Source organism: Periplaneta americana, chromosome 4 (assembly GCF_040183065.1).
Source record: "Periplaneta americana isolate PAMFEO1 chromosome 4, P.americana_PAMFEO1_priV1, whole genome shotgun sequence".
Lineage (NCBI taxonomy): Eukaryota > Metazoa > Arthropoda > Insecta > Blattodea > Blattidae > Periplaneta > Periplaneta americana.
In genome coordinates, this window is record NC_091120.1 from 73,822,823 (window position 1) to 73,837,875 (window position 15,053).

Below are 15,053 nucleotides of genomic sequence, written 5' to 3' on the forward strand. Positions count from 1 at the left end.
TTAACAAAAACAAATTATTTCCAATTGATAGTAAGAAATCTGGCGACTTTTGAACTTCTGCTTGGCGATTTTCCGTATACTTCTGTTGGCAACTTTGCAGAGAGTATAATCGAAGGTAAACAAACATGTGCGGCACGGCATGAAACGTGTTGAGGAAATTTGTTACTTGCAAATTTCGTATAATATAGTGGATTGACATTGTTTAAACAGATAATTGCAGTTCTTTGCAGGTGTAAAGGCTATAATCACAGAGTAAAAGCACATTAGAGTGTATGATAATATGTAATTTTTTTTTATTTGCAGAAAAAAGACGAAGGTAATTATTGTGGTATGTGTCAGTTGATTTCAATTATATGCAAACTAATCTTTTGAGGAAGTTTTCCGATACAGCTGACCTAAGTTCTGTTTTTCTGAAGGTGATTATAATTTTTCAGAAACGCATTATTCCGAAATTTGAAGTATTCTGCACGACGTGGACTTATCCGGCGATAGCTAAGGAACAGGAAGCCGAGAACTGCGATACGGTTAGAGCACAGCTCGAGTTGTTGAGGGTGCTAGGAACAATAGACTGAGCTGATACTATTCCTCATTGTCTGTGATGAGGCGATAGTAGTGATCCTTGCGGTTAAAAATTATCTATGTATACATATTCCCTACTTATTGAGCTTCGTGACTATGTAGGCCTACTAGACTGTGGTTAGAGTTGCTTAGATGTGTGAATAGCTAGCTGACAGGAGAGTGAGGATTGTGACAAATTTCGAGTGGTTTAGATTAGAGGATAGCTAAATGGTAGGAGGCGAGGACTGTGACATGGTTGAAGTGTCTTATGTGAGGGTGTAGATAAATGACAAAGAGGCCGAGAACTGTGTGACAAGGTTAGTGTGGGTTATATGAGGGGATGACTTTCTCCCACTTAGGCCTATAACATAACCTATTCTCTAATCTAGCCAACATAAATTCTCATAAACGCACTACTGATATCCTATAAATCATACAGACCCGGCCTAGGTCTACAACAGGAGGCACAACTTCTTTTTTTTTTTTTGGCCAATCTTCGATATCGCCCCACACCACACACGGGACTGACGTCTGATTTGTGTTTCTTTATGAGTTAAATGAGGAGATAACTAAATGATATTAAGCCGAAGTATGTGACAAGATTAGTGGGTTAGTTGAGGGGACTATTTAAGTGATATGAGGCCGAGGAATTGTGTAATGTGGGTAGGTACCAAAGCGTCATCATTCATAAGAAGAATTCCTAGTTTTGTGTTTTCAGTGTTACTCTGTGTACAATAAGAATTAAGGGCCTCCTAGGCCTCTCGCGTGTTATGTTGGTAATAATATATCTTCTTAGATGGCGAGATGTTACTAGGCCGACTTTTGTCCGGATTGATTCCTTGAACAGTGCTCAGTTTTTGCGCGAATAATTTTGGCCATCGACGAAGCTACTGTGGTAAAAACTGGTATTGTCAACTTCCACTTCCAGCCTAAGAAAATCCCCACAACACTCATTTTCAGCAAGTATTTGCTGTTAAGGTATGGGCAGGAACCATAATTGATTGTGTAATTAGTTCCTAAATTCTTTCCCAGCCACTGACAGGAGTTAGTTACCTGGCTTTTCTGCAGACACACGTTCAGGATTAGTGAAAAATGTCCCCAAAAACCGAGAACTGTGGTGCTCCAATGTATATTATATGGTAAGTTCGTGACCATCCAAATCAGCGAAAGAGAATTGCCTCTCTCAGAAAGCTTAGCTTCTCCCCCTACCTTAGTTGCTGTTGTATGTAGGTACTCATGCTAACTGCTCTGTTTACAATACGAGTTCCCCGTATCTGATCCAAATCTTAGTTTTTCTGACAGGTGAATTGGAGGTGTGAGCCTATCATATGGCCTGTTAGGTTCTTCGATTTTTTCTTATGGTGGGATAGTATGAAAAGCAGGGTACACATATTATATGGAATGGAAATTTAAAACTTTGAAACCCTCGAATATATTTTCCAAACTGTGTAAATATGGATCAGTGCGAGAGTTATAGTCGGAGTCTGACATAACTGGATAAAGAAGTGTGAAGGTTGGAGGTGTGAATGGTGGTTACTTCGAGCGAAATCTTTAAAATATGAGGAACATTCCATATCGATTTACACTTTCAAATTTCTCACCATCCATGATCTGTTATTTGGCTTGTTATTACAGTTGAAAGCATGTAGTACACTTGTCTGCCAGCAGGTGGCAGCACGATACAGAGGAGAGTAATTCTTGCAAACTACAGCGCATTTCCCCAGCTGCTGTCATTACGTGAGTGGACAGCATGGAGAGTGATCATCAAGGACTGCGCTGGATGATGTGGTTTCTGTGAAAAGAGGGTGTGAACACTGCAGATATTCACAGGCGATTGGTGGCAATGTGTGGTGAGCATGCACCAGCGAATAGGGATTATAAAGAATGGACACTGAGCGAATTTTCCTGTGTTTTGTTTCTCTGTGCGCCAGCGTTTAGTTCCACTTTCAAGCGATAGAGGTTAGTGTAATCGAGCCACGCTAAGATAATAATTGAGAATAGAGTTGAGACCAGCTCATTGGTTGAGACACAGGATCCAAACATCGCCTACCTTATTGCATAATCCAGTAACGCTTTGCTTCAAATAAATTCAAGTTAACAACTTTTCCTTATTTCTCAGTGACAGACTAGTTGTAATTATAATATTTTATATTTCAGATATCATAAATTATATTATAAAATAATATAATACATTATAAAATTAAGTATCGAATTCGTTTAATATTTGTATATAATATAATATAGGTATATGGTTTTATTTCTCGTAAGAGTTTTGTTTTTCCATTTTCAGCGCTATCAAATCATTACATATTTTAATTGTTGTTGGGGTCAACGTCTCAACTCTCATTATAAAGGAACTCTGGAGTCTAGACATTACATTTAATGACGGATTTATTATTTTATGGATCCAATTGATTTTATTTGAGTACATAATGTGCCTAGATATATTAATTATATGTGTTATATTTCCGCTGTGTCGACTAATAGCTGGTGTGATGTCAGTGCCAACGCTAGGGAGAAAGCAGAATCTCACGCTTTAGGTGGCTTGAAGGTCATTGAAATCAGTCCGGCTACATCAAAGGTACCAACGCGAAGTGTCCATTCTTTATAATCTTTATTCGCTGCATGCACCGTCACGAAAAACCGTGTACAACTGGGTAGATGGCTGGAAACGTGGCTGTACATCAACAGAGAAGGGAACAGTTCTGGAAGGAAAGTGACTGTGACAACGCCAGTCAACATCTCTAGAGTGGAGCAGCATATTCTGGAGAACAGGTGCGTCACATTCTCAGAAATGGAGGCTGCTACAGGACTTACCAGAATTGCTCTGCACCGCATAATGCATGATGGGAAAGGTGTCTGCCAGATGGGTCCCCAAGTCCCTGACTGCATCACACAGACAACAGAGCAAGGATATGAGCAGTAATCTCTTTCACTGCCATTAATCGCTGCAGTGTTTACACCCTCTTTCCACAGAAACCACATCGTCCAGCTCTGTCCTTGATGATCACTCTCCATGCTGTCCACTCATGTAATGACAGCAATTGGGGAAATGCTCTGTAGTTTGCAGGAATTACTGTACATTCCTCTATCGTGCTGCCACCTATGGGCAGACCAATATGCTACATGCTTGCAACTGTAATGACAAGCCAAATGGCGAACCGTGGATGGTGGGAAATTTGAAAGTGTACATCAACATGGAATGCCCCTTGTAGTATAGTGAAGCTGATTTACAAAAATAACATAATATCATGGTTTTTCTTAATTTCTTGTTAGGTCTATTAATTAATTTTCATTTCTTTCAAATATTATCTTTTAATAGAGAGTTTGAGTTGTGCAGGATATTATGTATTCCTAATTCAATTATTCTGAAATTACGTGAAATATAATAGGCTAATGGAACCTTTCATGTAAATGTTACTGTTTTTTAAGCATTATCTAATTCAACAAGCTCATAGAAAATAGCTCGTAACTTTTGAATTCAGTTCGCATAATTTTTTACTTAAACTTTACGTTTGAATGCTACTTTGATCAGGTAATAATCTGGAAAGAATTGTTTGTTTATATTATAGTCTCCCCTTTCATGTCTTGCTATTGTAAGTGGGTTAGGTGGAATTATACTCAGCCCTCTGCAAGTCAGTAAAGTGAAGGGAGTGTGTACTGCTGTTTCTACTGTGCAGTGTTCTACATGTTGCATTTAATTTTCTATAAAATTTAAAATATCTCGGTAGATTATTATTGGTCATATCAAGAACATTAAATTATTTGAAAAAAATTGCTGACTTGATTTATAATTTATGCGAATTAATGTAATGCTTTTTCTTTCTCTCAGTGTATTAATGTCCAAGAGGATTAGATTTGATTTTTGTAAAGAATTAATTTGTTCACTCATATTCAAAATATTCTATGGAAATATCATTGTAAATATATGACATTTTGTTGTTTTTAAAGATGCTGTATAAATTACACAGTTACCTAGCTTCAGTAGGATAGTGCAATGATATTTGGGGAGATGAGTCCAAGGATTTGCTATGAAATTACGTGACATTTATCTTACAAATGGGAAAAATCTCGAAACACCCAACCAAATTATTGTAGGATTCAAACCCATGCACTAGTGCAATCTCGGAACCTGAGGTACCCTGATGGCCAGACATTTTGTTAACTTCGAAGTCCAAGACAGTATGTTACATCCAGTAAAAATTATGCTTTAATGGATTTATTTTTCGGAATGGACTGATACGAAAATGCGAACTGAGTTAATAGAATTTACATTCGTATCCTTTTTATAGATGAGTTTCCTTTAAATTTAACTACATGTAATTGGTTTTAATATTGAGTTCTTTGTTTTTATTTGTAGTTACATTGTCCAGGATTCAAATTTAATTCATGGCTGAATTCATTGATGACAGTATCATGGACGACCCTGCTGTTGAAGTACGAGTTATTGGAGAGCAAAAGGTATTTGTTAAGTATAAGGACTAACATATATTTAACATAATAAAGAAAATATTAGCAAATTGACCTGTAGTGTGGCAACATACAAAACAGCGCTTCCCTTCTTCAGTCACACACCCACTAACTGATAATGAGAAGCATGACAGAGAGGTAGGCTATTTTACACTTTAATAGTGACTTGAAATATGCTAATGTAATAGAAATAGAACAATATCTGAAATATACTAACATAGTAGGAATAGAACAATGTTACATTACACTAGCTAGCATAAACAATACTTCACAGGAGGAGATCTGCACTCTTTCATAGACTCAAGTCAAATACGAGGTGGTACCCAAAAGTTCCTGAAATTTATAAGTGGCACACAACTAAGTGCTAGTACAACAAAATGCCACTAAGTGACACTTCATACATCTCTTGTGAGTCAGTGTGCCAAGTGGCTTCGTTCTGAGTGGACGCATTTAGTATTTGTGAGCATATTTCCATTGTTACGTGTCGCTTACATTGCAGTTTCACAACGTCAGATTTGAGGGAGCAGCATAAAGTTTTGTTTCAAACTCGGGAAAACTTCTGCAGAAACACATCAAATGTTGAAGCAAGCATTTGGAGACGATGCTCTAGGCCAGACCCAAACCTATGAATGGTTCAAGTGTTTTAAGAATGGCTGAACCTTGGTTGATGATGATAATTATGGACAGCTATCAACTGGCATTACACCCGAAAATGTCACTGATGTTCGGGCTGTGATCATGTAAGATCGCAGACAGATCATCCATGACGTCTGCGACATTGTTGGACTGTCGTATGGCAGAGGATTTTGTCCAATGAACTCAACATGAGAAGCATTGCGGAAAAGTTTGTTCCACGACTACTGAGTGCTGAGTAGAGACAGCTTCGCCTGGAAGTCTGCAGGGATCTTCAGAATCAGCTTCATTATGATCTAGACTTTCTTTCCAAGGTTGTCGCAGGTGATGAAAGTTGAGTTTATGGCTATGAAACCAAACAGCAGTCTTCTCATTAGAGAAGTCCATCTTTGCCCCACCACAAAAAAGCCCGTCAAGTGAAGAACAATGTGAAGTCCATGCTCGTGTGTTTTTTCGACATTGTAGGGATTATCCACAAGGAGTTTGTCCTTCCTGCTATGACAATGAATGCAGTGTTCTATTGTGATGTCTTGAGATGGTTGAGGGTGAACGTGAGGAGAAAACGTCCAGAAATGTGGCACACGGGTAATTGATTTCTTCATCACAACAGTGCAAGGCTGCCTACAACTTTCATTGTGCAAGACTTCCTGGAGAAAAACAAAATGACAACCATTCCTCATCCACCATATTCGCCAGATTTGGCCCCATCCGACTTCTTTTTGTTCTCCAAGATGAAAATCAACTTGAAAGGCCGAAGATTTCAGACAGTTGAGGAAATTCAAGCAAAATCGCAGAAGGTGCTGAACAAGCTCTCAAAAAAAGGACTTCCAGATGGCATTCAATACTTGGAAGAAGCACTGGGAGCTGTGTATACTCACAAGGGGACTATTTCTAAGGTGATGGTGGTGCATAAGGTCCAGAAATAGTGTAATTCCATTTATTAATACATTTCGGGAACTTTTGGGTACCACCTCATACATAATTCCCACTTCAGTCTGAAGGCTGGTTCACAGTAAATCAGGAATGGAAACGAGAATGAGAATGGAAATATTGTTAAAATAAATACATTTAAATGCGAGCATTCACAAGTTATTTTTGTGTATGTTTTTTTTTTTTTTTTTTTTAAGAGCACTGCAATGCAAATTTTTCATTTCCTTGTATTCATTCCAAGATCCTGCACTTGAAGACATTTTCTTCGAATGAGGAGTGCTCCAATCCATGATGAGTAAACTATGCTCATGTGGAAAGAGATTCACAGGAAGCAGTATTTCAGTTTTTACTTGGAAGCACACACAGCCTGCAGTACTCTTTACTGTGACCGGTTAAGTGAGATATGGTCCACTTTGCAATAGGTCCTCTCTACGAAAATGTCCAACATTTAGAAATGTCCACATAGAAAATTCGTCCATGCCATAAAAATGTCCTTACCTGAAAAGGTTCACTGTCAGCAAGTACTCTTCTTGAAAATGTCCTACACTTAAATAAATTCGTCCATTTCCCTAAAATGTCAGACAAGGAAAACTGCAAGGAAAGTGCCGAGAAATTTATTGTCATTTCAATTATGTTATACATGTTACATAATTACAAAAGATACATCTATTGTTCATCTTGAGGATCACTACATAACTTAAAATGGTATGATATCGCTCTAAAATATCGAAAAATTTCATTCCTATCTTTGTAATCTTTGTAATTACCGACAATGTTGAAAATTCTCGTTTGATTATTGATATACCGTTTATTTACTGGCCGCTTAATATTTGTATGCCCGCCTAGGAAGGATCTGGGTTACTAAATGTTCTGTTTCCACTTGCTGTGTTGCAAATGGGGTAATGAATCTCCAAATGTTCACTTGATGTGCCACCACAAGTCGTTGGAATTGAGAGTGGAATCCTTCAATCACATTATTCGTACGCTGTCTGCCATTAATTACTAATTCATAGACGTTCCATGTCTCAGGAGAAAATCTAGGAGGAACTGCTCGCCTTCGCTCTGTTGCCAGATGACCAGTAATTTCAATGTAGGATGCTAAGTCCAAGATATCGTCCACAAATCTTTCATTTGATAAACCCCAAACAAATTGCTATAGTTATTCCCAACAAATTATTACAGTTAGTAACTCATCTCTGTTGAACAACTTTGTATGTGGACCTTTTTGTATGGACCTTTTCATATAATGGGCTATATAATATGGTGGACCACATAGATGTTGGGCATTTTCACTTCTTGGACAAATTATATGTAGGACTTTAAATGTTGGACTATTTAGTTTGTGGACACTTTTATGTGGACCTTTTGTGCTTGTGGACATTTTGTTATGGACCTTATAACCTGGAAGCCTGTGTGACCTAATGGATTAGATATATTCTGTGGGATAATGATGAATAAAATAATATGAAGAATAATATTTGTTCGTTCTGATTTGTCATTCTGTTCATTATATTTTGTGCTTAATTTTATTTTCTACTTCTATTAAAAATGCTGTATCACTGAAGATTAAATATGCATTTTCATCTTGTACACTACTTGAAACTTAAATCATTTATATATTGAACTATGTCTTTGGATCAAGAATAGATATACCAGTAACACGATAATCAATACTTTATTGAAATGTTTCTTTGGTTCGAAAATGAAAATAATACAAGAATAACAACTGAGAGCAACGAAATTAAATAATGATTGATTTATGTTCATTCTCTTTTCGGTACTATTTATTTATTTTTTGTTTCATTCTGATTTACATTTCAAATGTTGTGTCACTGAAAATGAAATACGCACTTTTGCCATTGTACACTATATCAATATTAACTTTAATTCCCTGATTAAATCATGTGACTTTATATGTCAACAAGAACACATAAATTTTAGATCTAATGGCTTCCTAATAATTTTTATTTGTGGCTTAAAAGTTTAGCCTCCACAATCTGCCTAGTTTCCCCATCCATGTTGTCTAGGGCAATTGTCACGTATTCCAAGTAAGTGATAAAACCTAGCCTCGTATATTCACGTATTTAATGGTTTAATATTCAACTACATGATTGCTTTCTCACGCTCGAGCAAATTCGTAAATGCAGGGCTCTAATATATATTATACATAATGGTTTTATGTAAGTAGAATTTTATTTCCAGTAATTTGAAAGTGTTTTCTAACAAAGTAAAGACTCAAGTGCGTAAAATATAATCGTTTATAAAGAAAACGTCCCACATCTATGCTGATCATAGGGCATTGAAATAAAATATATAAACTTTTTTTACAAAGGAAAACATTTTTAATTTTGTAGGATAGCTCATTCACTGGTCTACTCACATACACTAATTGTGTAACTTTTTGTTTTCTGTGTTGTGACTTGTGTTTGAACTCGTTACCATATAATACAATGTTTTATTGTATATTATAAACAAAAATAGACATTTTCCTTACAGAAACTGTTATTGAAATTAAAACTGGACGATCTGGTGTATGTTTATTAGATGTATGTGAAAGATAATGAATGCGCGCATATACAGTATGATTGGTTGAATCTTGCTCTAACTGGTTTGTTGTGTTTGAACAGGGAAAAGGCTTGTTTGCTGTCAAGCTCATCATTGAATCATTGCTCTAACTGGTTTGTTGTGTTTGAACAGGGCAAAGGCTTGTTTGCTGTCAAGCCCATCAAGGCAGGTGATGTTATATTTGAAGAGAGGCCATTGGTTTGCTGTCAGTTTGCATGGAATGCTGCATATGGTTACCTAGCATGTGATTTTTGTATGAGGTGAGAAATGGTTCCAAAATAGATTGTTAGAAAGTATGCTGCTTTGAACATTTGAAGGCCCCCCACTATAGTAAAACGTAATTAAATATATTATAGTGTTAGCATAGACAAAATGTATCTGAAAAAGGAATGAGGGAATTGTGAAGATTATTGTAGTAAGTATTTTAATTTAATTTTACGAAATGAAAGTAATAATGGAAAATTTAAAATGTTGCAATCCTGAACTAAAATTCTGTATGCTTACTATGCATAAAGATCACGTTTGCATTTTATTTCAAAATAGCAGACTACTAAACTTAAGGACAGGATATAGCACAGCTTTATTAGATATACAGTGTTTCAAAATGAATATCGAAGTTTTAAGGCTTCGTAGTATTTATTACATTTAATGTACAATTATAAATAATACACCAAATGAAAGAGCAACTCAAACAGTTTTGTATGCACGAATGCGCATGCACTGTTTCCTCTGTATGCCGTTAGAAAGCGCTAGTAGCAAAGATGGCGACTAGTGAACAGAAAGCTTTTTGTGTTTTACATTTTGCAAAGACTGAATCTGTAGTTACAGTGCAGCGCGCTTTTCATATTAAGTTCAATTACAATCCACCAAGTGATAATAACATCCGTAGATGGTATCATCAGTTTGAAAACACAGGCTGTCTGTGCAAAGGGAAGAGTATGGGACGACCAAGATTGACTGAAGAACGTGTTGAGCGAGTGAGAGAGTCTTTCACGTGTAGCCCCAAGTAATCTTTATTTGGCAGCAAGATGGCGCGCCACCTCACTGGCATATGGAAGTACGCGATTGGTTCAACGATGTTGTACCCGACCGCTGGATTGGCTGAAAGGGGCCGAATGACAGAACTTGTTTCACATGGCCTCCACGTTCACCAGATCTTATGCCATGCAATTTTTACCTTTGGGGATTCATAAATCATCGTGTGTATGTACCTCCGCTATCAGTTCACCTACCAGACTTAAGGTAGGAGGAGGGTATATTTTCGTCAAAAATGACAAAAAAATGGAAAAAAATATTTTTGTCCTAAATTGTAGCGGAGGGTATGCTAGGTAAATTCCACCTCCCTCTCATGCCCTAGCGCCGTAATAGACGCCATTTTTAAATGCCTGCTTATGTCACTGAGTGTCTAGATGCCATGCCTCTTCTTCAGTCACTCGTAACTTTTCAATATAACTTCGTATTTAGCGGGAATATTGCTCTACTCAAAAGTTTACAAATTTACAACAGATGGCAGCTTACAGAATTGAAAAGTGTACATAAATTGCATGCCGGATGGCAGTAACAATCAGCATTCAACCAAAGGAGATGTAATGGTTTTACTATCCCTCTGCTCTCAACAGTTTGTTTACATCTGACTACACGTGTGCCTTCGTGTTTTATGCTCTGTATGGATAATATTTTTAGTTATATTATAGAAATAGTGGTTTGAAGTGTACATGTGAATTAGTTTTAGTATTTAGTTTAGGTATTCGTTTCGTTAGTAAACTACAGTCCAAGAAACTAAAAAGAAATTCGAATTTTATGAGTGAAAATTGTATGTAGGCCTATAGGTTCGTGCTGTAATTTGATACTTTATTTTTTATTTTATTATTCTATATATAATATTCTAATGAACAATGGGAAAGCTATCAGCCCTCAGAAAATCGAAGTAAAAACTTCTGAATAGTGTAAGAATCAAACGATGGCAGAAATATGTTGCTTCAACTTCACAAGATGATGGTAGGCTTACAAATTCTCAATATATTCAACCCTCTCAACAAGCATTTCGAATAACAGTAAGTGATGAAAGTATAGCTAATGTACCTAAAAGAATAAAACTGCAGGAAGGCCATCAGAATATTCATCATGATGCTCAGGCCCCTGATGATATGATTTTGAGTTTGCAAAGTTTACAAAATCTAATTGGTGCTACTGCTTGCAAAATTTGTGGAAATCAATCGTTGAATGTCTCAGTCAGGAATACATTTGGGTTTGCACTTCAGTTATCTGTTGCATGCAGTGAATGTGATTTGGAGCACACAGTGTACAATTCAGAATGGTGTAAGGAAAAATCAAAACGGCGTACCTTTGATGTAAACATTGGAATGGTAAAAGCTATCTCTAGCATTGGCAAAGGTTATGCAGCCCTATGAAGATTTTGTATTGCTCTCAATATGAAACCAATGGCGCACACCTCATATGACAGCATTCTTCTAAAAGTTCAAAAGGGGTACAGAAACAAGTACCCAACAATTGTTAGTCAAAGCAAGACAAGAAGTGAAGAAGGCTCATATTGAAGTGAACCCACTGCTTGAAGGTAAAAAGATAATAGACATAGCAGTTAGTTATGACGGAAGTTGGCACAAGAGAAGGCATTTTAGTGCTTATATGGTTGGCTGTGTTGTTGATATTCTCACTGGGTTTGTTATAGATTATGAAGTTTTGTCGAAGCACTGTCAATGCTGCAGCATAAACTCAAGAGAGTATGATCATGATCCAGATTTCATTATATAAAGGAAGGGCATCAGTGTGAGGCAAATTACTATGGCACATCCCAAGGGATGGAGATGACAGCAGCACTGACATTATGGCATAGATCTAAAAAGCAAGGTTTTCGCTATACCACGTTGCTAAGTGATGGCGATGCAAAAACTTTTACATACCTTCAAGAAAATAAAGTTTAGAGTGATGTAGTAATTGGAAAGAAGGAATGCATCAAACATGTCGCAAAAAGAATGGGTACTGCCCTCAGAAATATTGCCACAAAAGAACGTTTAGGTGGAAAATCCCCGGATGTTCTCACAGTAGACAAGATTGACAGAGTCACCAAATATTATAGAGGTGCAATTTATGACAACGTTAGACACAGGGGCAAAATGAAAAGATCCATCTATGCCATTCTGCACCACTGTCGATCAACAGATCAAGTTCCACGACACACTAAATGTCCTGTTGCAACATCTGATCCTGACGGTAAGAGAAACTGGTGTTTCCACAATAGAGCCATTGCAGAGGGAAGAAAACCAGGACCTCACACTAAAAAACAATAAAAACTGCACTCTCTGAAAAAGTGGTAACTAAAATAATACCTGTGTTTCAGAGATTGGCAGCAGATTTATTGTGAGACAGATGCTTGTTGGGTAGGACTCAAAATGCAAATGAGTGTCTTCACCACATGGTTTGGGAACATTGTCCGAAGACAACATTTGTGACCAAAAGAAGAATCACCTTAGCTTTGTGTATGGCTGTATCTCAGTACAATTTTGGGTGTGCCATAACAGAATTTTCTAAACAAGATCACGTCGGTATCTCACTTGGAAGAAAATCCATTACATTAGCCAAAGTGTAAGATATCAGAACTAAATACCGGAGACAAAAACAGCGTGTAGTGGCCTATAACATGTACAGGAAGGAAGTAAAACAGGCTAAACTGCATGCAGAACAAAGAAGAAAGGAAGAGAAAGGAGAAACTTACGGGCCTGGACAGTTTTAGCTCAGCTGTGATAAGTTGCATACTAAGAAAACACATGTAAACTTTAATTGTGATTTTCTTAAAGTTGCTTTTTCTTGCAAGTTGACACAGTTGACGTTTAATTACTCTGTGCATTTAGCTCCTATCATTATGAAATTTTTACTGTGTATCCATGAATATGTGAAGCTTGTTCCTGTCTGATGAATTTTTTATCCAAGCAATAGTTATTGAAAAAAAATTTTTTTTGAATTTTCGACAATTTTGTTTTTTGAAAAGTAAAGTTTAGGTTATGATACGGGATAAACCACTAAAGATATACAAAATTCAACAGGTAGATTTGTAGCATGATGTCTTAGGAACATAATGGTGAAAGAACTAGGCTTCTATCTACAAAAATGACGGAGTTATTTGAATTTTTTTTAAGTACTGCAAATTTTGAGTTATAGCCCCAAAATGGGCCCCCAAATTGATTTCCAATTTTTTTGAACCTGTACAACGTGTAGTTTTATTAATGTCTTTATTAAGAAAAAACCCTATAATTGTAGATGAAAAAATGTAGAAAATGGAAAATATACCCTCCTCCTACCTTCAGACAGAGGATGGAAGCAGTTGCTGCAACAATTACTCCAGACACACTGATCAAGGTTTGGGAAGAACTCGCTTATCAACTTGATGTGTGCCGTGTGATGAATGTTGCTCACATTGAGCACTTGTAGCAAAACTGTCTGAGTTGCTCTTTCATTTGGTGTATTATTTATAATTGTACGTTAAATTTAATAAATACTACAAAGCCTTAAAACCCCGATATTCATTTTGAAACACCCGGTAAATTGGAAAATTTATAGTATAGAATAAAAAAAAACTTTAAATCAACTTAAACAATATAAAATTTCTGATGCAACGATTGATGCCATAGGATCTCACGTGTTAAAATCATCCTTAGCTATAATTAGTAATCATTTGTACCCAACAAAATTTTTATTGTAAATGATTTCCTACGTTTTCTTATCTTAATGTTTTTTCTTTTTCTTTCCAAGTGTCACAAAATTGTTTTGTTTACTTATTATTCTTTATGAATTGATTAGTAGGCCGATCTATCGAACCCTTATTTAGGGCGGCTTTTGTTTCTACAAATTATCTCTTCGTGAATTAGGTAGCAAGATTTCGAATGCAAAGTTGACAGTATAACACCATCCACACCTGTCTAAGCATTATTTTCCCATTATTAATTTGAATTTTTTTCCAAGTTCAGAGGCTAACTTTTGAATATCCATCTTACCTTAACATCTCCTCGTTTCTGAACTGCATACAAAATCCATTTTCAAGAGATATTTGTATGACCTAATCTGAAGGATCAGCTACATACTCTGCTGGACCCATTATGCATGGCTACTTCAAACTGGATGTAATAGGCGACAGCAGAGTAGGTAGCCCTTCAGGTCATACCAGTTTGCCATGAAAATGGGAGGGACCTTTATGCAGTATCGAAACATTGGAGATGTTATGTTACAGTATACAGTGGAATATCCAAAAGAATGCTTCTGAACACAATCCCTATAAAATAAGTCTGAAACTTGTATTTGCAAGTTGTATGAAATATCTTAGGTAGTGGCTACCTAAAGATATGGTATTACTCAGAATTAGGCTTTTGAGTGTTTTACCATGTCCTGGAACATCCAAAAACATAATTCTGATCACAGTCACCATGGAAGCCTGAAAACTCATATAGGATAGTACTCCTGGAGTTTTTTTCGGATATTTTTCTGACTAGATGGATATCTGTCGACATATTCAGTACATTAGAGTAACTTTGGTATAGTTTTTGCTGTGAAGTTCGGTTATTTCTACATATTAAACTTTCTTAATTTCTTAATATCCATTTGAAAGTAGTTTGCTCTTGAACTCCATCAAAAATGTTTAATTAACCATATTGTTTTGGTGAGAATCAGTGTGTCACAGGTAAAACAAGAACAGGAATTTATAAAATGGGTTGATGGTGATGATGATGATGATGATGATGATAATAATAATAATAATAATAATAACAATAATAATAATGTGACACTGTAACAGATAATTTAATTTAGTGATGATGCAGTCTTTACCAATGAACATTTAATTCTTAAACATTAAGCAGATTTGAAGATATGGGGAAGCTTAAAGATTC

At 36.3% G+C, this 15,053-nt stretch overlaps 1 protein-coding gene across 5 annotated transcripts in view; it reads left to right on the top strand.

Annotated features, from left to right (window-relative positions):
- The first annotated feature begins 92 nt into the window (after window positions 1-92).
- The window catches only part of Smyd5 (SET and MYND domain containing, class 5), a 29,087-nt gene continuing 14,126 nt past the window's right edge, over window positions 93-15,053 (top strand). The window contains exons 1-3 of one of the 5 annotated variants that reach the window (XM_069823555.1): window positions 93-115; window positions 4,919-5,019; window positions 9,289-9,416. In XM_069823555.1, coding sequence (XP_069679656.1) covers window positions 4,948-5,019; window positions 9,289-9,416 — 200 coding nt within the window. In that variant the 5' untranslated portion in view covers window positions 93-115; window positions 4,919-4,947. Of the gene's footprint in view, window positions 329-660; window positions 876-1,105; window positions 1,222-4,918; window positions 5,020-9,288; window positions 9,417-15,053 lie in introns of those variants that run through there. The other 4 variants (XM_069823550.1, XM_069823552.1, XM_069823553.1 and 1 more) reach the window with 4 other exon arrangements.